General features: G+C 42.7%; 3 protein-coding genes across 3 annotated transcripts; 2 read left to right on the forward strand and 1 right to left on the reverse strand.

The window, feature by feature from the left end:
• Positions 1-1,563: 1,563 nt before the first annotated feature.
• LOC136448439 (caldesmon-like) lies at positions 1,564-6,289 on the forward strand. The gene is made up of 4 exons (XM_066447999.1): positions 1,564-1,925; positions 2,406-2,577; positions 2,799-5,344; positions 6,077-6,289. The coding sequence occupies exons 1-4, from the start codon at positions 1,845-1,847 to the stop codon at positions 6,182-6,184; spliced, it is 2,907 nt and encodes a 968-aa protein (XP_066304096.1). The 5' UTR covers positions 1,564-1,844; the 3' UTR covers positions 6,185-6,289.
• A 543-nt stretch (positions 6,290-6,832) lies between these two features.
• Positions 6,833-10,777, forward strand: LOC136448440 (uncharacterized). Its single transcript, XM_066448000.1, has 2 exons — positions 6,833-7,257; positions 8,073-10,777. Exons 1-2 carry the CDS (start codon positions 7,094-7,096, stop codon positions 9,970-9,972), a joined length of 2,064 nt encoding a protein of 687 aa, XP_066304097.1. The 5' UTR covers positions 6,833-7,093; the 3' UTR covers positions 9,973-10,777.
• Positions 10,778-17,989: 7,212 nt separating this feature from the next.
• Positions 17,990-21,438, reverse strand: LOC136448694 (trichohyalin-like). Its single transcript, XM_066448333.1, has 3 exons — positions 21,405-21,438; positions 18,500-20,293; positions 17,990-18,396 (listed from the first exon to the last, which is right to left on the reverse strand). Exons 1-3 carry the CDS (start codon positions 21,436-21,438, stop codon positions 17,990-17,992), a joined length of 2,235 nt encoding a protein of 744 aa, XP_066304430.1.
• Between the last annotated feature and the right edge of the window lie 1,414 nt (positions 21,439-22,852).

The following is a 22,852-nucleotide window of genomic DNA, read 5'->3' on the forward strand; positions in this document are numbered from 1 at the left end:
GCAGACTTTTACATTACATTGAAACGGCTACATCATAGACCACATTGCACTTATAGTTACGTCACACCCTATAAGGGTGAAATTCTCCGGAGAGCTAGGAATAAACACACCGTCGCTAAGATACATGAAGTAAACATGTACAGGATTGGACTATCCAGTAGATATCGCACGGTCCATTGCGAATTCGTGATAACGTTATTACACATGAGTGGGATTATGAATACTCTAGATTTGCTGAACGATCAAAGACTCTGTGTCTGACTGTTATGATTGTGTTTTTATCTGTTCGTTAACATTTCTCCTCATTCGGTGTGGACCAAAAGAATAAAAATGAAGCTGATAGTGCAACAGATCTGGGATGGTAATGATGATGATGATGATGGTGATGATGATGATGATGACGATGATGACGACGATGATGATGATGATGATGATGATGATGATGACGACGATGATGATGATGACGACGATGATGATGATGATGACGACGATGATGATGGTGGTGTTGATGATGATGATGACGATGATAAGCGCATAGCTTTACGATGATACATAAGATGAAAATAAAGTGCCGTGGCGGACAACGGAAGAGGAAAAAAAATCATAATTTAACGTCTTATCACATATTGATACATTTTAGCATTATTCCGCGAATCAGGCATAACTTTAAACAGTCCAGTATATCCAGCTTCAGCTCCTGAAACAACTACATGACTTCCCCTGACCCCAAATTAGACTGTATTCCCAAGGCTTTTTTCTACAACTTAGGCCATGTTGATTTGATTATATGGATGGCATTCACGCCCGCATCAATGTTCGTTCGTTCAAAAAAGTTTTCGAAAAGTCAAAAAAGAATTAAGATATGAAAGATCAAAAATTAAAAACCTGATTATTCGGTATACCATGTGTGTTTAGTTTTGGTCATCCTTCCTGGCCACGTAGACTTTACAATGAAGGCAACATTCTTTTTTGTTGGCCAAACCGTTTTCTATTCGCAAGCTCACATCATGATCAGTCTTCGGATTCTCAGAGGATGACATCCATATAATCCAATCAACATGGCCTAAATGTACTAGTTTGGAACGTTGTCACTTGATTGACAAACGCACAAACTACCGGCGCTGCATCCTGTGGATAGGTTTCTGCTGACAAGAAGACATTACCGCGGGAATACAGTGATCATGCCTCGTACCCTTTTCCCACCCTGCACCCTTAAAATGCCCCTACCCAGGGTTCGAACTGACCAGTTCGCATCTACACTGAAGAAAATAATTTTAGTCCAGTGACTTCTAGATTTTTACCGAATGCCTTCTAGAACCATTACCGTGCTTAATTTCAGCATTGGGTACACCTGCACCATTACACGGTGGGGTTTTCAGTCCTCACAAGGGAGCCTTGCACACTAGTTATCGACCGTTGTGATGTCTGGATAAAATGTTATCTTGTCCTAATAATAAAGAGACGTTCTTTGAAAGAAGAACGATTGTTGTGGAACATGAAAGAACCAACAACGATTGATGTGGAACGTCACAAGAACGACGCTCTTAGGAAACACTTGTTTGAAAAGAAAACAAAACCGTTCGTGTTCTATCGAACGGGATGAGTCGAACGAACGCTGTGAGTTTGCCGGCTCGTATTGAATCGTTTCATGATTTGTTTTCGTTGGCTTGCCATGTAAGCAAATCTGTAGGGATACCGACAGTTGACGTCATCGTAGACGCCAGCTGAAACGTTTAGGGCACGGTGCATACTTGTGGAAAACCGACCCTTGAACGGCACATCACCTGAAAGAATGAAGGATCAGAGAATCGTCGCGATGTAGCACGCGCAGGCTGTTTTCAGCAATGTGGAACTTAAAGATTGTGCTTTTGGTGCTTCTCAGCATCGGATCGTCGTCTGTAGTGGAGGGGGTCCTACATAGACAGGTGAGTGTGATCTAAAATCAACAATTCCCAACTAACACTAACTACTAAAACGCAACTAACCAAGGAAACGTGAAGTTCCCACTACCTTTTAAAAATGTTTTGAAGATGTTTCACCGCCAAGACGTTTCGCCATAACTCTAACCCTAACCATAATTTCAATCCTAACCCTAATTCATCTCCAGCACTAACTAACGATAACCCTAACAATAGAAATTTTAACTACAAGCTTCGGATGAAAGCTCATCATTCTGTGTTGGTAGAGTACATATTGTGAGGTTTTGAGCTTTGATCCAGCACAAAGAGGGGAAGTTACTGTGAATTTTCGGTTGGAACTCCGACCTTCCTCAGATGTCTGATTGCGCTGAACGCAGGAAGCCGGAAGCCTAATAACTAACGTTACAAGTTAAATAGATATACAAACAGTGGGTTTATTTGAAATTGATCTTTTCGGTGCCTTTGTCTTACATGTACGACCTACAGGAAAAGAAGGGGGAGACTCAAACAGATACCGTGTACAACAACAACAACACCCAAGATTGCGGTTCTCAGAAGAAAACAGGATCAGAAGAGCCCCCTAGTGAAGGGACAGTTAATTACAGTATCCTGAATCTGCGGAACAACGGACCAGTCCAGTCCGACAGGAAACAACTGAGTGAGTACAGGGACACTTCCACTAATCCACATTGAGAATATTTTTTTGGCGAAGCTTCAGGAGCGAGCTTATTTCGGTTTAGCGACTGACAAGTACACACATTGTATCGCACACGGAATCCACCACACGTAAAATAGAAAATAGAACAAAGCCTTTTGTCATTGTTAATTCTTTCGGTGCACTTCAATTGTTTATTAGTGTTATTTCCCATTCTCCTATAGTTGAAACTGACCCTTTGGATAATCATGGTCTTACGCTTAAGACTTACGATGGACAACAACATGCAAATGAAGCACGGGTGGAAAGAACGAAGACATCGACAATGGGAAGCAAAGAAACCGGACAGGGGAAGCGCAATAAACGGAGAGCCAGATCTAGGGGGGCACGTCCCAGACCTAAAGGCGCACGTCACAGACCTAGAGGGGCACGGCCCAATAAGCGACCTAGAAGGCCCAAACCACCAAAGCCAAAGAAGACAGCAAAAATTAAAAAGAAGCCGGAAGACCAGAAGATGAGCGCGAAGGCCCCAAGGAAAAATAAAGCCAAGCTGATAGAAGAACGAAAGAAGAAGGAAAGGGAAAGGAAAAACAAGGAAATGGAAAAACGACAGAAGCAGAAGAAGGAAATGGAAAGGAAAACGAAGCTGGAAGACCAGAAAAAGAGCACAAAGACCCCAGCTAAAGGTGCTCGTCCCAGAGGTAAAGGGCCACGTCCCAGAGGTAAAGGGCCACGTCCCAATAAGCGACCTAGGAGACCAAGGAAAAACCCACCAAAGCCAAAGAAGATAGCAAAAATTGAAAATAAGCTAGAAGACCAGAAAAAGACTGAGAAGATGGATAAAGCCAAGTTAAAAGAAGAACGACAGAAGGAGGAAAAGGAAAGGAAAAAGGAGATGGAAAAACGACAGGAGAAAAAGGAAAGGGAAATGAAAAAGAAGGAGATGGAAAAACGACAGAAGGAGAAAAGGGAAAGGGAAAGAAAAAAGAAGGAGATGGAAAAACGACAAAAGGAGCAAAAGGAAAGGGAAAGGAAGAAGAAGGAGATAGAAAAACGACAAAAGGAGGAAAGGGAAAGGGAAAGGAAAAAGAAGGAGATAGAAGAACGACAAAAGGAGGAAAGGGAAAGGGAAAGGAAAAAGGAGATAGAAGAACGACAAAAGGAGCAAAAGGAAAGGGAAAGGACGAAGAAGGAGATAGAAAAACGACAGAAGGAGGAAAGGGAACGGAAGAAGGAGATGGAAAAACGACAGAAGGAGAAAAAGGAAAGGGAAAGGAAAATGAAGGAGATGGAAAAACGACTGAAGCAGAAGAAGGAGAGGGAAAAGAAAAAGGAAGAGACGGAAAAGCGACAGAAGCAGAAGAAGGAAATGGAAATGAAAAAGATGCTGGAAGACCTGAAAAAGAGCACAAAAACCGAAAGCAAGGCTGTGGCTGAAAAAGTGACACAGACGAAGAAAGAAGTCCATGGTACGAAAGGACCAGAGGTGATGCAAGAGAAAAACAAGAGCGCAGACAAAAAACAGAGCGCAAGCGAGGCCAGTACAGATGAGGGAGAAGGAAAAGGCGGTACCACGGCCTCGCAAACCACCAACGAGGCTGAGAAAGCGTTGTTTGGAATGTTGAAGAGTGAAATGTTGGGCGATAGAGATGCCGAAAAAAAGGCAAAACACCTACCAGCCCAGGAAAGAAAAGAGAAACCAGGCCATGAGAACTGGAATACGCCTTTTGAAAAGGCAGTTGAAGCCATTGCACGAGGGCGGAGGCGGGTTGAGAGCGGGTTACTTGCATTCAGAGTTGCCCAACATTCTTTAGCATCGGATAAAACAAGGCCTGAAGTAGAGTGGGGTAAGGGACTAGTAGAGCAGGGTCTGCAGATCGTGAAGGAGGGAGAGCAACAACTCAATAACTGGCTCGGACTTGGCTTGAAATCACCCGACATGCCAACTTCAAAAGTTCAGGAGAAGGACTTTGGCCTGCAAGAACAGAGTACAGCGACGACAAAGTCACAGAACAGCTATGGCGGTGGAGAGGAGCCGACCGAAATGGACTGGTTGGCTCACAGAGCAAAGACAAGCATGGATGTTGGAAACGGTAAGAATGTGAAGAAGATTAAAGGAGCGGTAGGCGGAAAAGAGGGAACTGGAGCGCTTGGTCAACTGAAGGAAGGTTTGAAGAAGATCAAAGAAGGTCTGAGTCTACAAGAAGCTGGGCAGAAGAATGTTGGCACCAAATCTAAAGGAAAACAAGACAAGGCGAAGGTACAACAAGGGTTAGAGGAGGTGAGGGAAGGCGTGGAAGACGTGGAGAAGGGACTGAACGTAGTGATGGTTGGAAAGAAAGAAGTAGAGGAAGGAGTGATGAACATTGGAGACACTACGGAGAACGAGAAGCACGGGGAAGACGTGGGAAACAAGGGTGAAGACGACCTGAAAGCATTGCTGGGTCTGAATGGGTTAAGAAAGGTTCCTCTTTACCATTTCGGAGGTAACCCCTTCGTTGACCCCACACCGACTGAACACGACATGTTTCCGCAACGCATGAAGAGCATGATCGAGTCAACATCGCCAAAACCTGCCCAGAGGACCCTGTTCTACCCGAGCTATCTTCAGGTGCCGCAGGCGGGTACAGTTCCAGCGTCTTCCGCAAGGAGCGCTCCACAACAGAGAGGCAACAACAAATCGGCTGGTGGGAAACCAGAAGATCAGAAACGCCAGGCGCTGGGAGGACCAACAGTACCAACAAGTCTCAGCGGCAAAGACCTTCTGAAGGTAGTATGAATGTATCACTACGTTCTCAGTGGTGGGGTGTAGGGGCGTTTATTGTAGCCTTTTTTTTACTGTGATCCTTCCGTGTTCATTGGTGCCCATCAATATTACCTCAGAATGTCAAATATTCTAGTATTCTTAATAATCATGAAGAGATCAAGTCAACACTTCAGTATTCGTCGTTATAAACTTCCTGGCACGGTTGACCAATTACTGACGTGACGTATCTGTAAAGGCACGCACGTACCAATGATAATGTCACGTGTCTGTAACTCTCGCGAGTGTACGGTCGGAAGCGATTGGTCATCATTAATTCTGAAAAAGTCGACAGTAGTCCTTGAAAATTTGATCCGTGTATACCCTAGTGTTGGAAGAAAGTCCAGCATTGTACTAGTATTCGTCGTTGTTTGTACAATATATCAAAGTGTCATTACTAATCTGTAGGTCATCTCATCTTGGGCAGAAGAGTTGAAATGCAATTTTACTTATAACGCTATGTAACCTACATATTTATCTATGCCATTCTGAATCAATGTTCTGCAATTTCCAACACAAAAATTGGACTTACCCAGATTTTCGACTGATTTCCAGTCTTTGTAAAGGAATGACGCTTTCTGTGGATTTATGTTCTTGATCACCTTTTATAAAAATTCTCCTCGATCAAAAAAGAATGTAGCTAACACAATGCTTGGACGCAACACATTCAACCCCTTTTTTCACTCTGCCCCACGAAAGGAGATCAAAGAACTCCAAAACGAAGTTGTGGAACTGGAGGCTAAGAAGGAGGGCAAGGGTCAACCCAAGAAAGGCAGGCGCCATGTTAGAAATGTCGGATCTGAGTGAACAAGATCATCACACACTCAATCTGCAGCGGGAAGATTCCCACTGTACAGATGGCGACTGGGTGGCTGATTTTCTTGGATCTAATAAAAGACGATCTGTGATCTACTTTCCCCTGATTATGAATGAATGAATGAACGAATGGGCGAATAAATGCCTTAAATGTACATTTTTGCCCCACTGGGCTAAGTATATGTCACATATTAACAGACATATACATATTCATGTGTAAAAAAACGTCTAATATACTCTTACTAGACAGTACGTTCGGCTTCCTCTCGCTTCTTGGTAATCGTATAAGTGTAGGAGGCTGTATAATTAGTTAAGAGTTGGTTTATCGAAGGCTGCATGGAATAAAAAAAGTCTCTGAAGTCGGAGAATTTACTTAACACAAAATCGAAAGGAATGATTCTATCGCTATCATACAAAGGACATTCTACCGTAAAGTGTACTTCGTCTTCTACTTTACCTAAACTACACTCTAGAGAAGTGTGGTTATGTTTTCCAGATCGATTCGCAATCTGTGACAACTGATTTTTAGTTTTGTATGATTCTCCGAAATCTTTGTGTGTGTGTGTGTGTGTGTGTGTGTGTGTGTGTGTGTGTGTGTGTGTGTGTGTGTGTGTGTGTGTGTGTGTGTGTGTGTTACTCAGCGTTCATAGAGTTATTATGATAATACCGATTAAAAAAAACGATGGCCTACCGCCTATGGTGGAACCGATTCCCATTCGAGTTCTAACCGGCTATGTTCGCGTTATTTTGTTCCAAATTACGTCGCCCATATCGACACACAACGGTTTCTATAAACAAAACTACACGAGTCCCTGGTTACCGACTGCGCAACATAAAAAGAAGACTTGTCAAGCGCTATAAGCACTCAGTTCCGTCCCCAAATATCACAGAGTCTCAAGCATGCGGCAGACGACTGACACCGCCGTGTCTAGCACTACATCTGGCGGAGGAGATAGCATGGAGCCCCGGTCAGGAGACGCAGTCACTGTGGTGAATCTTGGTGGAGGCGACGCCGATTCTTCTGTCAAAGACGTTCAGCTTCTACAACTTTACAACAATCTATGGTTTGTTAGTTCACCGTATTCTACAAATCCGGAAGAAGTTAGTTAATTGTTTGATAGTCACAGGTCAAAAGTGTTGTTTTCTTTGTCTGTCACTGTTAAGATTTCTATCCAGACTTTGGGAATTAATCATTATCACCATATCATGACGTAATGTAATTCTTGAATTGTGGCATCGAATAGCCGAGTGGCTAGGCTAGCGGATGCGAGGTCTAGAGGTTGCGGGTTCGATTTTGACGTTCATGGCTAGTCGTTGTGTCATCGGGAAAGGCCCTTTACACGACTTTTCTCACTTCAACCTGGTGTGAAAATTGCCTGACTTTGGTCGGGTAGATTAACGGAGGAGAGGGTTGGGCTCCACTTTCGAAAATCGTGCTCTTGACACAGTGGATAATTTCAAAGGACTTCTTTTACTTTATAAATACATAACATTCATAACACCTTTTTCATATGTTTCGTTTTTGTTCATGTTTTGCCTTACGACTAATATGGTACATGGTATCCAGAGGTGACGTTATAGCCCCATTCCACTAGGACGGCGCTCTCGCCGCGTACTCTCTGCGACCTAAGATTTAACAGAGCGCTCGATGAATTTCATAGATAAAAAATGAATTTTTTCATGTGTTTTGGTACATTATCAGTAATACTTTTACATTTTGCACGATATTCCAAGTATGATCAGGGGTTACGCAATCCGATTTAGGTCGCAGGGTGAGCGCAGCGCGATCGCCGTCCAGTGGAATGGGGGCTTTAACGGAGAATGATCCCCAAATGACCCAAACTCCCACGGAATAAGCATCGTTTCCATATCTCCGCAGGTATGGGCAGATGTGTACGCTTCCCAAACTACAGGACAGGCCCGCAGGAGGTCAGCGGGCTCTCTCGGCGTCTACCCCGCCCAGGCCGATCCAGTGCCGCCTTCCGATCTCATCGCCCCTGTCCATTGGTAAGAGTGCTATGTCACCATCGGTCTCAACCACACATGGGATATACACAAGCAGCAGTGCACACAGTCTCTCCAGCGACACCGGGCTGTTTTCTCCTCTCTTTACTTCAACCCCTGCTAAGATCCAACCAGCGAAGCAAAGCTTTGGTCCACCTGACCTCAGCCCGTTTTGTTACGTTCAGGATACCGCAACGTCAATGGTTATGTCAAATTCTTTGTCGGCAGAACGTCACTTCGTGTTTACTACGTCGACGCATCTCGCAGTGCCTGTGTACAGACCGCATAGTGGTTTGGCCCCTACACCAAAAGGAGGACACCAGACCGTGCTAGGAAATTGTCTATCACCGCCATCTTATGTGGGTAAAGCACTTACCCATGCAGCGGAGAGAGTGTTTACAACAATCGCGTCTCATACGTTGCCCAAGCCGCCCTGTACAACTCCACGGATAAGCGGGCCGACCTCCTTGTCAAATGTTTCTTCTTCTGTGGAAAATAAAGGCAAAACACAAGATTCTAACCAAAGGAAGGAGGTGATGATTCCACAGCCACGATATCAAGTCGGACCACGGAGGTGTCTGGCTGAAGAATTTGGACAGCAACAACTTCGAAAACATGGTAACCATGCCGCAAAGGACGACGGGAAGGACGACAGCGAGTGCTCGGTGCTTCCCAACACGCCTTGCACAAACTCGTTCCCAGGTCAACATGACTCGTGCACATCTCCAATCGGTGAAGACGGTCCATTCAGTGTACCTGTGGTCACAGCAGTTCGTCCAAGCCCAGTATTCGTAACCAGTCCTTGTCTACCCATGCGCAAGCCTAAATCTGCGCCAGCCATCCCGGCGTATTTGACAAAGTCCCACGAAGATAGACCCTACATGCCCTCCCCTGTATATCTGCTGTCACATAAGCAGTGTTCAGCCCAGCCCCACAGCCAGCTGCAGTCTTCAGGCTTGTCCATTACCAGGCCAATACCCGGCGTGAAACCCTCCGTCAGGATGCGAGCAACGGTTCCACAACAAGAGAGTTCTTCTTCTTACGCGGTCCGGCTCATTCCCAGATCCAGCCAGGCCCTCACCTATCTATCCAAGGGAACTGCGCGGGTAGAGAAGACAGGAGTTTCTCCTATACTTCTCTCGGGGAAACCTGGGTCTTTCCCGCCACATCGCGCTAACAAGACCGTTGTTCTTCTGTCTCCCACGGGGCAAAAAAAGAAGCCGTTTGTGGAAGGAAACCGGCCTCACTACAACACACCACGCAGCCATTCAGCCTCGGACAAAATCTGTACCCCACCGGAGATACATTCATCGGATTTCGATCCGTCCGTGTTCCTGGTAGCTTTACCGGCTGCGGAGATGGGTGTCCGCAGGAAAGAAAAGCCTGGCTCTTTTATCTCAGGAGCACCCTCCCCACGGAAAGATTTAGCGCGAAGTCTCCAACAGAGCACTGCAGAAAATGGGATCACGATGTCTCAGTTGCAGAGCCATGCCACGAAAGATCCTAACCCCGATGTTCCTTTGGATATTCTCTCTAAATACCATGAAAACATGTCAAGCTATGGTCGAAAATGTAGAGGCGCAACAAAACTGTATGGGTTCTCTCTCGCTCCCATTCCACAACCTGAAGGATATCACGCCATTTGCCCGCACTGTGGCAGGGACCTTTCTAGGGGGAAACTTCAGCCCATCCCCGCTACTGACCCCATTAGTTGGTACGATAGGAACTGCTACATCTGCCAGCAAAACCCTTACAAAGCTAGATGTTACACGTAAAATTTTCAAGAGCGAGGTCTAACAAAGCTAGATGTAGCACGTAATGTTATGAAGGGTGAGTTCTAACAAGGCGAGATGTTACACGTATATATAACAACTTTAGAGCAATTTCTAACAATGTTATATTTACACGTTATGTTAAGAGTGAGTTTCAACGTATTTGTGATAGTAGTTGAACACTTTCAAAACTCTCCATATTTCTTCCGTCGTTGTAGTGAATGACTTTCCATCATTCGTATGTGGTGGTTAGACATCTATGATCTTCGAGTATGCGTCGATGAAGGTTAGACATCCAGGTAATAAGTTCGGTCCAGCTACCTTAATAGAGCAATAAACGCCGAAGCAGCTGTCACTGGCATATAAAATACGATAAATTATTGAATAGAAAATTCATGATGATACTTTTCTTTGGTTACGTCGATTGTAACTTATCACATCAATAAACTGTTACTGAACTTTGTGACTTTTTTTCCATGGAAGTATATCCGTATTGTCGAAAACATGCTGGATTTGGTTAGTGCTGAAGTATATTGGTCAGTTTCATACTAAATAGAGTAAAGAGACTGAAGACATTGTAGAGTCGTTGCAGTGGAGATCCTTCTTGCTTGGTGGCGGTTACACTACCTTTGCTGTAGTTGGAGTCAGAGTAGTCAGAGTACTTGTGACCGGGGCATGTACACATCATAGTGAAGATGGATGTGGGAACCTGTGACAAAAGCTGCCATCATGTTGAAATACATTAAGCCACAGCAACTAAATTTTATGGATGATATCCCCTGCAGACTTCAAATTTAGTGCGCGCGGGCAAAAAGAACAAGATATCCACATTTTCAAACTTGAATACCATAAAGCATGTAAGAAGAATTGAAGCGATAAAACACGGTATTAGTATTACACCAACAAGTCTTTTATCACTGTATTCAATAATACAGTAAACATCCGCCGACTGATGTCAACATTAAAATTATAAATTCATATCTGGGTTTGTATAACACATCAACATCAAGAAAGCGGAGACAAGGTTTCCCGTACGGTGGGCACGGGAGTCTCATGAGTCATGAGGCAGACTGACTAGATAATGCTGGCTCTGCTCACTTCGTATCAACTGAAGTCGTCTACACTATTGTTGTCCTGACTGTCTGGCTGAATTACCGTGCCCCCGTCTTTTCATTCTGTCTTCAGCAGACAGACAGCTAAACGATGGTCTACTCAAACCGCATGACACTAGTTTCTTCATCAAACCCTGTTATAGGATTTGTTATCTAGTACTTAACTTAATTGAAGGATAACACATCGAATTGCACGTAATTAGACAGACGCAAAATACCCCGCCAAACTAACTGTCAAAACTGTTTAATGTGGATACACCCCAAGATATCCTAACATCACCCCAACGTTAAATTTCCGAGAATAATTTAATGGAATCTGATGTATGGGTGCAAATGGTAAGGTTGCCAGAGACCAAAAGTCAATCTTTTTTACTCTGAACTAGGGAAAAATGAAGTTATTACTCCGGGAAGGAGGTGTGACCTCCTTCTGGGGTATTGGGATTGCTTTTGCTTGCGCGTTCGCAGCTATAACTCACGATCCCGTCGTCGTATCGGTGTGTAACTTGGCATATAGTGTGCCTGGTTGGGTGTGGTGATGCACGATGTCTTAGTTACACCGTAACTACTTTTATCGTAAATGCAATACTGTAATTGCACCCCTATAATTAATGCTATGTCCCACTGCCCTGCCGTAGACACCGTGCTATAATCCGTTCCGCTTGAGTAGAATACTTCAGGCAGATACGGGGTATAATTCTTTCCAACCTGCTGTGATCGTATAGTCACTGTTACATTGAAAAATAGACAACGTGCATCACCACACGCAACCTAGGAAACGATATACCAAGTTACATACCAATGCGGCAACGGGAATTGTGAGTTTTGGCTGCGAACATGTGCCGAGTGAGTTCCAGTCTGTGTATTAAGTATGCCGTGTCCCTCGCAACTCGCATACAGTATGTGCGCACGGGACGGACGATGTATTTTTACGCACAGTGTGAAAATGGCAAATCTCTGGACCTTCAAACTTACCACACTTGTAGTTTATAATACGGAGGCTGTGACAATGTAAAAAGTTTACACAGGGGATGAAAGATTGTTGAGAAATATCTCTCAGAAAAGTGCGCGCGCCAGTGTCACTTCCGGGTGGTTAGATCCGGTGACCTTTGACCTTCGTGAAATGTTACGATAATATAGATTTGCCTTTTTTATTGCAAATAGCTTGATAGCTATAGATCAGGCTGGCCTGCAATAAATTGTGGAAAGAGGATTTACTGCATATTTGTGATTTCTGATGCATCTTAGTTGTAACTTGTAAGGCTGAATGGTTCGTTGATAATTGAAAAGGGGCCATCTAGATCTAACTTTGTGACTTTTCCCGGAATTTCTAGATCCCATCTGTGCCATGCTGTAAAAACATACTTTTCAGCAGGTTGACCACTCCTGTATTGAAAGAAAAAGATAAACAAACACTTTTTCTTTACTTGCTCTAAAACACTACTTGGACTGAGCAGAGATGCAATTTGTGTGGGTCAATACTTGTACATACTATAAATACTTCACGGAGAATTGTGTCCTACGGACTCTTGTTAAGTCTTCAAATTGTGCACAAACTTACAACAAAAACAATTTCAACATCGCTTCAAGATTTCTTAAAATAAGAATAGAAGCAGAATAGCTGATTCTATTCTATTCTGACATGATATGCACACTGGCATAAGTGAATACATGCATCTTTGAAAAGACGTAATGCAAAATTTCCAAGGGAAAATGGAAACAGTTAAGCCACGTTATCCACTCGTATGTTAAAAATTTTATGGGTACAGGTTTACAAAATAACCTCTATAGACAGATGAGGAAAGCAGTATACGCGACGATCAAATGTGTTCTGTTCGGTATCATCTCCGTAAAAAAAATTGTCAAAGAAATGTAAATACGGACTGGAACATGTGTGAAGGAGCCCTTACTTTCCAAATTGCAGAAACACAGAAAAAGTTAGTGCTCACCTCCCTGACGAATGTTCTTGAGCGGGATCGTATCCAAGAAGCCGACAGAAAGGACAGCGATTGCCTTGCAAACGACCCTCCACAGTCGGTACTTTGAAAGCTGTTATGTGCACTTGCCCACTCTCTGCCAGTCGTGCTCCTCTATATGTGGAAGGGGGTCTATTACCGGTCTGAAGTCTGGATGGGAGTCGACTGCTGAAGTTGTAACTGTGCCTACAGTTTATATAGTAGAGACTTAATGGACAGGTCGATGTAGCAAAGCTAGTGACGTGTGTTTAGTTTTTGAAATGCTTCAACGGTGACGCATTCAGTCAACTCTGAAATAAGCCAGGTGTGTGGATGGAAAACCTTTCTTTTTTTCTGATACAATAGTTCAAGGATATCATTAACGAGATGGCGTGACTTGAGCCTTCATATTTTACCTATCTCTGACGTATTTTTTTCTACTTAAGCATTATCATAAGCTTTTCATCATTACTAACCGGTAAACTGATGACGTTTATAGTATTTTCTCCTACGCAAGCATCATTATACTAAGCTTACAATTTTCATCATTACTGACCGATGACGCTCATGGTAGCAGCCACCGTAATAGCAGCTTAGCTTTGTTAAACGGCTTTTCAGTCCTTGCGCACATTAGATAACTTGGTAGTTATAGGTGAAGGTTATAAGAATGAATTCTCACTACCTCCCTCCCCAGAAAAAAAACCTGAACACTCTGACAAACATTCTCCAAAACAAGTCTTCAAAGAAAAATGAATGTACAGCTACATGCAGCAAGCGCTGTTGCGAACATTAGGCTCAATGTAGAAAAAAAGGCCATGTCTTTAAGTTAGATAAGAAAAACATATTCTATAAGGTTTTTAAGAGAATACCGAACTTTTCTTCCTCTGGTCGTATTTTTTGTCTTAAAAAGCCCACTGCACTTTACTCATCTATGCAACACAATATACATATCACAAAAGTTAAGACCCCAAAGGCATGAGATTGGTCCATTTCATTACCATTCGTTTAACAAAACAACAACAAAGCAACAACACAATAAGAATGGCACCAACGAGCAGGCTTCATGTTGTTATTGATACTCTAGCTAGGCATCGACTTATAAAATATGAAGTTCTTAATGTGTCAGTATCAATAGTTGCCTGGCACATTTCAAAACGCTGAGAAAACACCCGACAATAGTGACGGAGCATCGAAAGAGGGGAAGACAAAAGAAATTATTGAAACATAAGATAGTATAAGTGAATATGATGGATTGAGACTAGCAGTGGCAATACTGAGGACAGAAGGACAGTGGAGAAAGACTGTGCACAGATCTTTCTTGGTGCCCCAAAACAGCCAACTGGTCGAATTTAAGGGATGGGTGAGTTGAGGACAACCTGACGTGCGACACAATGGTCACTCAGCATTAAGTCAAAGTCCCTGATGACATGATTGATACAACTGGCTAAGGAAAGCTATTCTTCAACTTGTTAGCTCCTAATCTCTAAATAACCGAGAACAATGTTGATATATTTGCCAAAGATTAGGCTCTTAGTAGAAGAAAGAGACAGGAACAAACGGGTTAAACCATCGACGCCACATGAAACGGAAATGCGGACATTATAGGATCTCCTGCTGTTTTTTCTAAAGTAAAGCATCGTTTAAGAAATCTTGAAATGACTAACATTAGTGACTGGTGACGTTAATGACATGCGACGATGGCCGTAATGTTAGTTAAGATGTTTTTAGGGTCTACGCAATGAGCGACATTTTCAGTTCGGGTGATGTCAATGATATTAATTATTTTTGCTCAATACGTAGTTTTTAATCAAAGATCTGATTAATAAATGGACTCTGCATGGAGAGTAAGTAACACCACAGACCAGCAGCTATTTGAAGCAATGGGCTGATTTAAATCAAGGCCCCTAATCAATGATTAGAAGAGGCTCACAAAACGTTAATATGTTTGAAACCGTCTTTGAAAACGAGGACATTTCCTATGACTTTGTCGGAGATGTGAAATCCATGAGAAGAAATAGCCAGCACAAAAACTTCAAAGTAATCAGCGTATGGTGTGTGAACCACGGTTTATCATTTCCAATCTGTTCAGAGAAAACTTTGCAAGCATTGAATCGTTGTCCGTTAAACTCAAAGTGCTGTGCCTGTTGTCATCGGACTGAGACTTGTAAACTTGGCGAGTCTTCGTTAATTACACAGCGCTTTTTCAGAGCGAATGACGTGAGTTTAATTTTTCAAACGCATCATTGGCGTTCATGTGTCCTTCCTTCCTTCCTTCCTTCCTTCCTTCCTTCCTTCCTTCCTTCCTTCCTTCCTTCCTTCCTTCCTTCCTTCCTTCCTTCCTTCCTTCCTTCCTTCCTTCCTTCCTTCCTTCCTTCCTTCCTTCCTTCCTTCCTTCCTTCCTTCCTTCCTTCCTTCTAATAGCCGAGCTCCAATTCAGCCAGTGGGCTGTCATTGTTCGCGACATGTGAATCCATCAATCGATCAATCAATCAATCAACCAACCATTACTACTTTCGAAAAAATACAACTTTGCTAGAAAGTAGACCATGCTATCTGGCTAGTTTGCAGCATCGTAAGAAAGAAGCTGACACACGGTTTGTAACGGCAACTGCAAGTTTATTCAGTTATAAGAAGAATAAATACGAGGCTTTCTATAATACACTAGAGAAAGGCAGCACGCAATAAATCGTGCAACTTTCATAAAATGAAACAAAATGAAATATAATAGAATGAAATAGGATGAAATATCCAGATCGTTTTGATCAAAGTTTCAAGATTTGCTAACTCCACAATTTCTTGTATTTCTTATTTTCTGTTGCATATTGTGTGCATTGACTGCATATGATTTATTGTACACTCACATAGTTAATGTAAACTTGTTGTCATAGTGGTTGTCAGTGTGATAACCTGCGAAGATGCAGATGGGCTGTTTTATTTGATTAAAGACCTATACGATTATGCTCTTACAAGCTAAGTACAGGTCATGGTGATAAAGCTGAGGTACAATTAGTGATATCAGAATGTGGTATCTTACTAGAGCTACAATCATTATGACTAATGTATAATAGTACCTATAGGCTCAACTTTTTCTCACAAGACTATTCATCATACCATACTATTTATCATTCATTTATCATATCATACTGTTTATCATCATTTATCTATAAATTAAATTTTACAGACAGCTAGACAATGTTCTTAAACCACATGACATTAGTTACTTCATCTGACCCTGTTATCGGAGTTATTAGAAGTTTCATTCAAGAATAACACATCGGATTACACGTTGTTGATATAATGGCACAGCAAGTATAATTTTGGATGACCTTACGAAGGTCGCTGTCTTTTTATTGTGTCAATAAAGATAATTTTGTTTATTCCTCGCGCTTGCGATCTCAGATAAAACAATGGTGTTTATCGTGTCTGTGGCGTCAAACAATGCGCTTTTGGGGCTTCACGGGTCTACCAGACATGTCGCAACTTGGCTGTTTTTTATGTATAGTTGTAGAACCCCCTTAATTTATGACGCGCAAACACTTACGGTCGGTCATCTAATATGCAAACGCTTACTTACTTTATCCTGCCGCCTGAATAGCCTAACACAGGATTAGGAGATAAATTAAACTTAATGCATCAAAATGGTGAATGGGAATCGGGACTATATATCTTAGCATTTTAACAAAGAATGAATTGAAATTTTTAAAAAAATGTCGTTTTTTAATTAACTTTAAGCTTTCTGGCCACTCAGATTTCATATTTGTTTTGAGTGTGTGGGTACAACTTATTTTTTCGCACGCTCGCATCAGTTTTGCGTTGCTCAAAGGATGTCATACATTTAAGAGCACAGCCGAGATCCAGATGGTTAGACATTTCCTGCTAGTGTACAAAAGTAGTTGCAAAAGAAAATAGTGGGCCCAAATTTACACCACGTCTTCCTTATTACCTCAGCTGCCTGCCACCAGAAAATGTCCAGAACAGAAGATACAATAAAACGGAAATTCTGCTACAGAACCAATCTCACACACTAGGGAGCCCAAACCTTGACCTTCGATTTCCCAACACCTACCAAATATCATTACTTTAGGTTCTAAAGTTATGCTGGCCACAAATACATCTATACGAAAACAAACACACACACACACACCCATACACACACTCACACCAAAACAATCCTCCATTTTTCATGGAGGTAAAGATAATGATACAACAACTGAATGAAATGGCAGACGCAGTAGGTTTATTTGTTTTGTAACGTAGTGTCAGCTGTCAGGGCAGTTAAGTAAAGGTGTATGTAACGGATTTTCGATATATCTTGGTACATTTCTGGATGTGTGACTTAAGTGTGAAGTATTTCCAGTCGTTGCTGCGGTCTATCTTGCAACTTCGTTCGTCTGAACTAGTATCGAATACCTTACTACAACACGTTCCCTGATTTGTAGCCAGATATGTTTGAATGATGCAGGTTTAATAAACTTGTGACCAAAGGGACCTTAGCGATCGGGGAAGAATCGTATTGATACAAGAATGGAACTTACCAAAATATTTAACGATGTCTTATTATCGAGTTAAAAAAAACTACTTGTGCTATATGTGGCCTATATCGGCTGTTTCTGACAGGGATCTGAAATTTATATTGAATTGCCATAAATGCTATAGTGTGTGACGTATATCATAACCATTTCTGCAGCCTGCCATCTCCTTTTCAGAAGCTTCAGGGCCAGCCCTGCCACCTCGATGACCTCGAGCGCTGTCGTCTGTCGGAAGTGCCCTGAGACCTCGTGCGCTGTCGTCCGCCGGAAGTGCCCTGAGACCTCGTGCGCTGTCGTCTGCCGGAAGTACCCTGAGACCTCGTGCGCTGTCGTCTGCCGTACGAACTCTGAGGTCTTGTGCGCTGTCGTCTGCCGTACGAACTCTGAGGCCTCGTGCGCTGTCGTCTGCCGAACGTACTCTCAGGCCTCATGCGCTGTCGTCTGCCGAAAGTACGTTCAGGCCTCGTGCGCTGTCGTCTGCTGGAAGTACCCTGATACTCCTTGCGCTGTCGTCTTCTAGAAGTACGATCAGGCCTCGTGCGCTGTCGTCTGCCGAAAGTACGTTCAGTGTTTGTGCGCTGTCGTCTGCCAGAAGTTCCTTCAGGCCTCTTGCGCTGTCGTCTGCCGAACGTGCGTTCAGCCGCTTCCGTCTTCTTACGCTGACGCCTGCCAGAAACCCCACCTTGGCGTCTGTCTTGACGTCCAGCTTGCCCCTTTCTTCCTCCCCTTGCTCCATCTTGAGACCGCATCCGCTGGCGTCTGTCTTGGCGGCCAGATTTACCCATTCCGAGGCCCCCTCTCTGGCTCTTCCTTTTTTGCTGTCGTTTTTTCTTTCTGCGGGATTTTGCGGGAGCTCCAACTTCCCCCCGGGACGACTTCTTTGTCTTTCGTTTCTTCTTCTTTCTCCGTTTCACAGACTTCCCCGTGTCAGTTTCACTTTCCTTCCGGCGAGAAGCTTTATTCCTTCTTCGTTTCTTCTGTGGCTCTTCAGCGACCTCTCCGAAAAAGCCTTCGTCCTCTTCTTCTTCTTCTTTTTGTTTCCTCCGGCGAGAAGCTTTATTCCTTCTTCGTTTCTTTTGTGGCTCTTCAGCGACCTCTCCGAAAAAGCCTTCGTCCTCTTCTTCTTCTTCTTTTTGTTTCCTCCGGCGAGAAGCTTTATTCCTTCTTCGTTTCTTTTGTGGCTCTTCAGCGACCTCTCCGAAAAAGCCTTCGTCCTCTTCTTCTTCTTCTTTTTGTTTCCTCCGGCGAGAAGCTTTATTCCTTCTTCGTTTCTTTTGTGGCTCTTCAGCGACCTCTCCGAAAAAGCCTTCGTCCTCTTCTTCTTCTTCTTGTTTCTTCCGGCGAGAAGCTTTATTCCTTCTTCGTTTCTTTTGTGGCTCTTCAGCGACCTCTCCGAAAAAGCCTTCGTCCTCTTCTTCTTCTTTTTGTTTCTTCCGGCGGGAAGCTTTATTCCTTCTTCGTTTCTTTTGTGGCTCTTCAGCGACCTCTCCGAAAAAGCCTTCGTCCTCCTCTTCTTCTTCTTTTTGTTTCCTCCGGCGAGAAGCTTTATTCTTTCTCTTCCCTCCTTTTCCTCCCTTGCCTCCTTTTCCTCCTCTTCCCTTGCCTCCTTTCCCTCCTTTTCCTCCTCTTCCATTGCCTCCTTTCCCTCCTTTTGTTCGTTTCTTGCGTGGCTCTTCAGTGACCTCTCCAAACAAATCTTCCTCTTCTTCTTCTTCCTCTTCATTTTCTTCTTCGGGGTAGTCGAAAACCATACGTCCTTCCTTGTCTGTATCATCGATGTCCTCTAAGCCGTACTCCAACTCGTCCTCTATATCGTATTCCAAAATTTCGGCATCCTCAGCTGCCACACGTAGACGATCCGCTACTTCTTCCAGCATGTCATAGTCTTCCTCCATCTCCATCTCTTGTTCTTCAAGTTTTTCTTGCAGCAGGTCCTGTTCTTCTCGTTCCTCCATTTGCCGATCTCGCAGCTCCTCTAGCTCCTCTGCCACACTCTCTTCTTCTTCTTCCAGATATGGTTTCTCGGCTAGCTCCTCTCCTATGCTTTGCTCTTCTTCTTCCAGATATGGTACCTCGGCTAGCTTCTCTTCGATGCTTTGCTCTTCCTCTTCCATGTATGGTTCTTCGGCAAGCTCCTCTTCGATGCTTTGCTCTTCCTCTTCCATGTATGGTTCTTCGGCAAGCTCCTCTTCGAAGCTTTGCTCTTCCTCTTCCATGTATGGTTCTTCGGCAAGCTCCTCTTCGAAGCTTTGCTCTTCCTCTTCCATGTATGGTTCTTCGGCAAGCTCCTCTTCGATGCTTTGCTCTTCCTCTTCTGAATACGGTTCCAACTCTTCGTCTTCGTCTTTACCTTCTTCTTCTGCTCCTTCTTCTTCTCCTTCTTCTTCTCCTTTTCCTCTCTTTCCTCCTTTCCCTCCCTTTCCTCCTTTTCCATTCTTTCCTCCCTCTCCATTTTTTCCTCCTTTTCCATTTTTTCCTCCTTTTCCATTCTTTCCTCCTTTTCCATTCTTTCCTCCTTTTCCATTCTTTCCTCCTTTTCCATTCTTTCCTCCTTTTCCATTCTTTCCTCCTTTTCCATTCTTTCCTCCTTTTCCATTCTTTCCTCCCTTGCCTCCGTTTCCTCCCTTTCCTTTTGCTCTTCTTTTGACCCTTTCCTTCCCAGCGGCGTCTGAATCCAGTTGTTTAGTATCAACTGACTCATTTTCTGCTTCCTCCAGAGGATGGTCTTCAACTGCAACACATTGTGACAAGAAAGCAATATTCAATCAACAAGTCTCAGTTTTGTTTAAAATAGTTGCAGATGCTGACAACCCGCCAAAAGTACAAACATGATTGGCAACATAAAAAGATGTTGCCATGGAGATGGTGGTCTCTGTTAATGTTTTCGTTTTTTAGCCCACATGCAAATAAGGACCTCGCATTAAATCATATCAGTTTATCACCTTTTCTACCCAAATAACACAAGTTGTCCAATGTATGAAAGTCTTGTTTTCAAAAAAAAAGGATATCGTACCATTTCCTCATAGATTATGCAAATGAGGCCTCATATGTAAGATTTGTGTCTAATAGTGGCCACATTTACTTAACTTTCAAATGGTGCAAGAATGAAATCCCCATCATTCACCACTATGGATTTATAGTATTTTGTCATTAATTGTGCAAATGAATAATTAATTTTTATAATTGATATCTATCGATATTCATCTCTTTCTCAGTTACATATGTCATGTGTTTGAGAGTCCCATAATGGAATGCAGCTGATTTATAAATTTTCCTCATTGATTATGCAAATCAGATATAGATTTGCATAATTGGCATATGATTATGTAAATCCGCACTTAAGCTATATACACACCAAAAATTATGATGATCCGTCAGCCCCTTCTTTCGTTCTTCTCTTTCAAAGTTTGAGACAAAATCAGCTCCTGCAGTTCCAAAAAAAGCCGCTAGGGGTCCAAATCTACAGGACCTATTTTCCCAACAAAGGGAATCCACCACTAAAAAAATCATGACCATAGCATGTTCAGAACACGAGATTTGAAAAGCGAAAGTTCCCCTGCAGTACCATAGAAACTCGCTAGGGGGCTTTAAATCCAATCATTTCAAGCTCTCACACAAACCTACCCACCTACAAAATGTGAAGACAATTCATCCAGGCATTCTTGAGTTATCGTTCCATGGACTTTCACGTTCCTGTACAATTCCTAGAATTCTTGCAAACTGCACACAATATATACCAATTTGGCTCGCCCCTGAGGCGTCGCCAAAAACAAACGTCTTGTTATCTCCGTTGTACTCTGAGACCAACTCAACTTTTCAAGATGGGTGATCAAGGCAAATACCAAACTTTAGCCCATGACCAAAGGTTCTGACCATTTTGTCTAAAAGCAAATTGAAAACGGAATTTCACTTGTCTTGGAATGCTCTAGATATGATGTCTTACGTAATAGGTTACGCACATTTTTTGCTTAAGTACAACAGATTTCAAGACACTTGATGCCACTAGCAGATTTAAACATAGCTTTAGATTGGGCAACTTTCACGACGCAAAAAATAGATTAATATATCAAGTTGACATTAAGCTGGTGTGTTACGCCGAAGGGCGGTTATACCGGCTATACAGATACAGAAGTATTGCTTTGCTATTAGAAAATGTACTGAAACACACGATTAGCCCTACCTACTTGTATCGAGATATTAGAGATTCACGTATGTTAGCCTATATAGTAAGTCGATTTAGATTCATTTTAAATTTTTCTTTTGTAGTTTGTACTTGACCGTAAAAATGTCGCTGTAGTTTTTATTGTGTCGATAGACATAAATCTTCTAGTAAAAATAGACAGGATTCTCAAAACAGGTGACAGCATGTTTCGACTGGTCAATTTTTTTTACATATGTAACGGAAGATTACTTACTGGATTTGATCAGTCCGCCATCCAAACGATCTGAGTCCCTGCGATTTTCGAGATGCTGCGTAGGGGGCGCTTCCACTAAAGAGCCGACATCATGGACGGTGTTGTTACTGTAGGGGGCGCTGCTATCAACTGTCGCGTCCTTTTGCTACAAGCCACAGAGGAAAAGAATTTCTTAGCAAAATATTTTCATGACAAGCCCACTACGCTCTTTTTGTAATGAATGTATGTTTATCTAATAGAATGAATGGTTTATTGTGCAACTTGATAAACGCGTACGTTTCAAAGCCTGAGTCGGCTAAATTGCAAGTTCACACGAGGTAAACACACATGAAGGTATTAGCTGACTGATGGAACGTTGATTACAATTATTATAACAAACAAGTATTTGAAAAATACCATAAACGTAATCTACAGCAATAGAATTCATGAGTTAAACATTTTGAATTACTTGTGGTAAAAGAAATTCGGAACAATCAAACGAATGCGAATAATCATATAACAATAATAAAGTATTCAACTTTTGAATACTTTATCTATTTGTCCTTCTAATTGCAACATATAAACCTAACACGGAGAGTTTTGCGTTATTATTCTATCAAACGCGCTGTATAAATCTGATCAGAAAGCTTGTTTATTGCTGTGTATAATGGTACTCCAATACCTCCATGAGCTAACATCTCTGCGTGAATAGAGCGTGCTAATTCACTTATGGGAATTTATTCATTACATATCGGAGTGTCTTGTTTGAAAACGATCCGAAAGGGTTTCATAAAAAAGATTACGTTGTTATGGTATCATATCCATGAGGAAAACATTGCTTAGTGTCTGAACTAACCTGAGAGATGACCTCTGCAGCAGACGAGGACGCGATGCTG

The sequence above is a fragment of the Branchiostoma lanceolatum genome, chromosome 14, assembly GCF_035083965.1.
Source record: "Branchiostoma lanceolatum isolate klBraLanc5 chromosome 14, klBraLanc5.hap2, whole genome shotgun sequence".
In the NCBI taxonomy this organism is placed as follows: domain Eukaryota; kingdom Metazoa; phylum Chordata; class Leptocardii; order Amphioxiformes; family Branchiostomatidae; genus Branchiostoma; species Branchiostoma lanceolatum.

Excerpts from the sequence above, each read along its gene's own strand:
- LOC136448694 (XM_066448333.1), bottom strand. The coding sequence starts at position 21,438 with ATGGTCAGAACCTTTGGTCATGGGCTAAAGTTTG. Across the intron at positions 20,294-21,404 it reads TGGTCATGGGCTAAAGTTTG|TTGAAGACCATCCTCTGGAG; the intron begins GTATTTGCCTTG and ends AATGTGTTGCAG. Across the intron at positions 18,397-18,499 it reads AGCTTCTCGCCGGAAGGAAA|AAAGAAAAAACGACAGCAAA; the intron begins GTGAAACTGACA and ends AAAATCCCGCAG.
- LOC136448440 (XM_066448000.1), top strand. The coding sequence starts at position 7,094 with ATGCGGCAGACGACTGACACCGCCGTGTCTAGCACTACATCTGGCGGA. Across the intron at positions 7,258-8,072 it reads CAACTTTACAACAATCTATG|GTATGGGCAGATGTGTACGC; the intron begins GTTTGTTAGTTC and ends ATATCTCCGCAG.
- LOC136448439 (XM_066447999.1), top strand. The coding sequence starts at position 1,845 with ATGTGGAACTTAAAGATTGTGCTTTTGGTGCTTCTCAGCATCGGATCG. Across the intron at positions 1,926-2,405 it reads AGGGGGTCCTACATAGACAG|GAAAAGAAGGGGGAGACTCA; the intron begins GTGAGTGTGATC and ends TACGACCTACAG. Across the intron at positions 2,578-2,798 it reads GTCCGACAGGAAACAACTGA|TTGAAACTGACCCTTTGGAT; the intron begins GTGAGTACAGGG and ends ATTCTCCTATAG.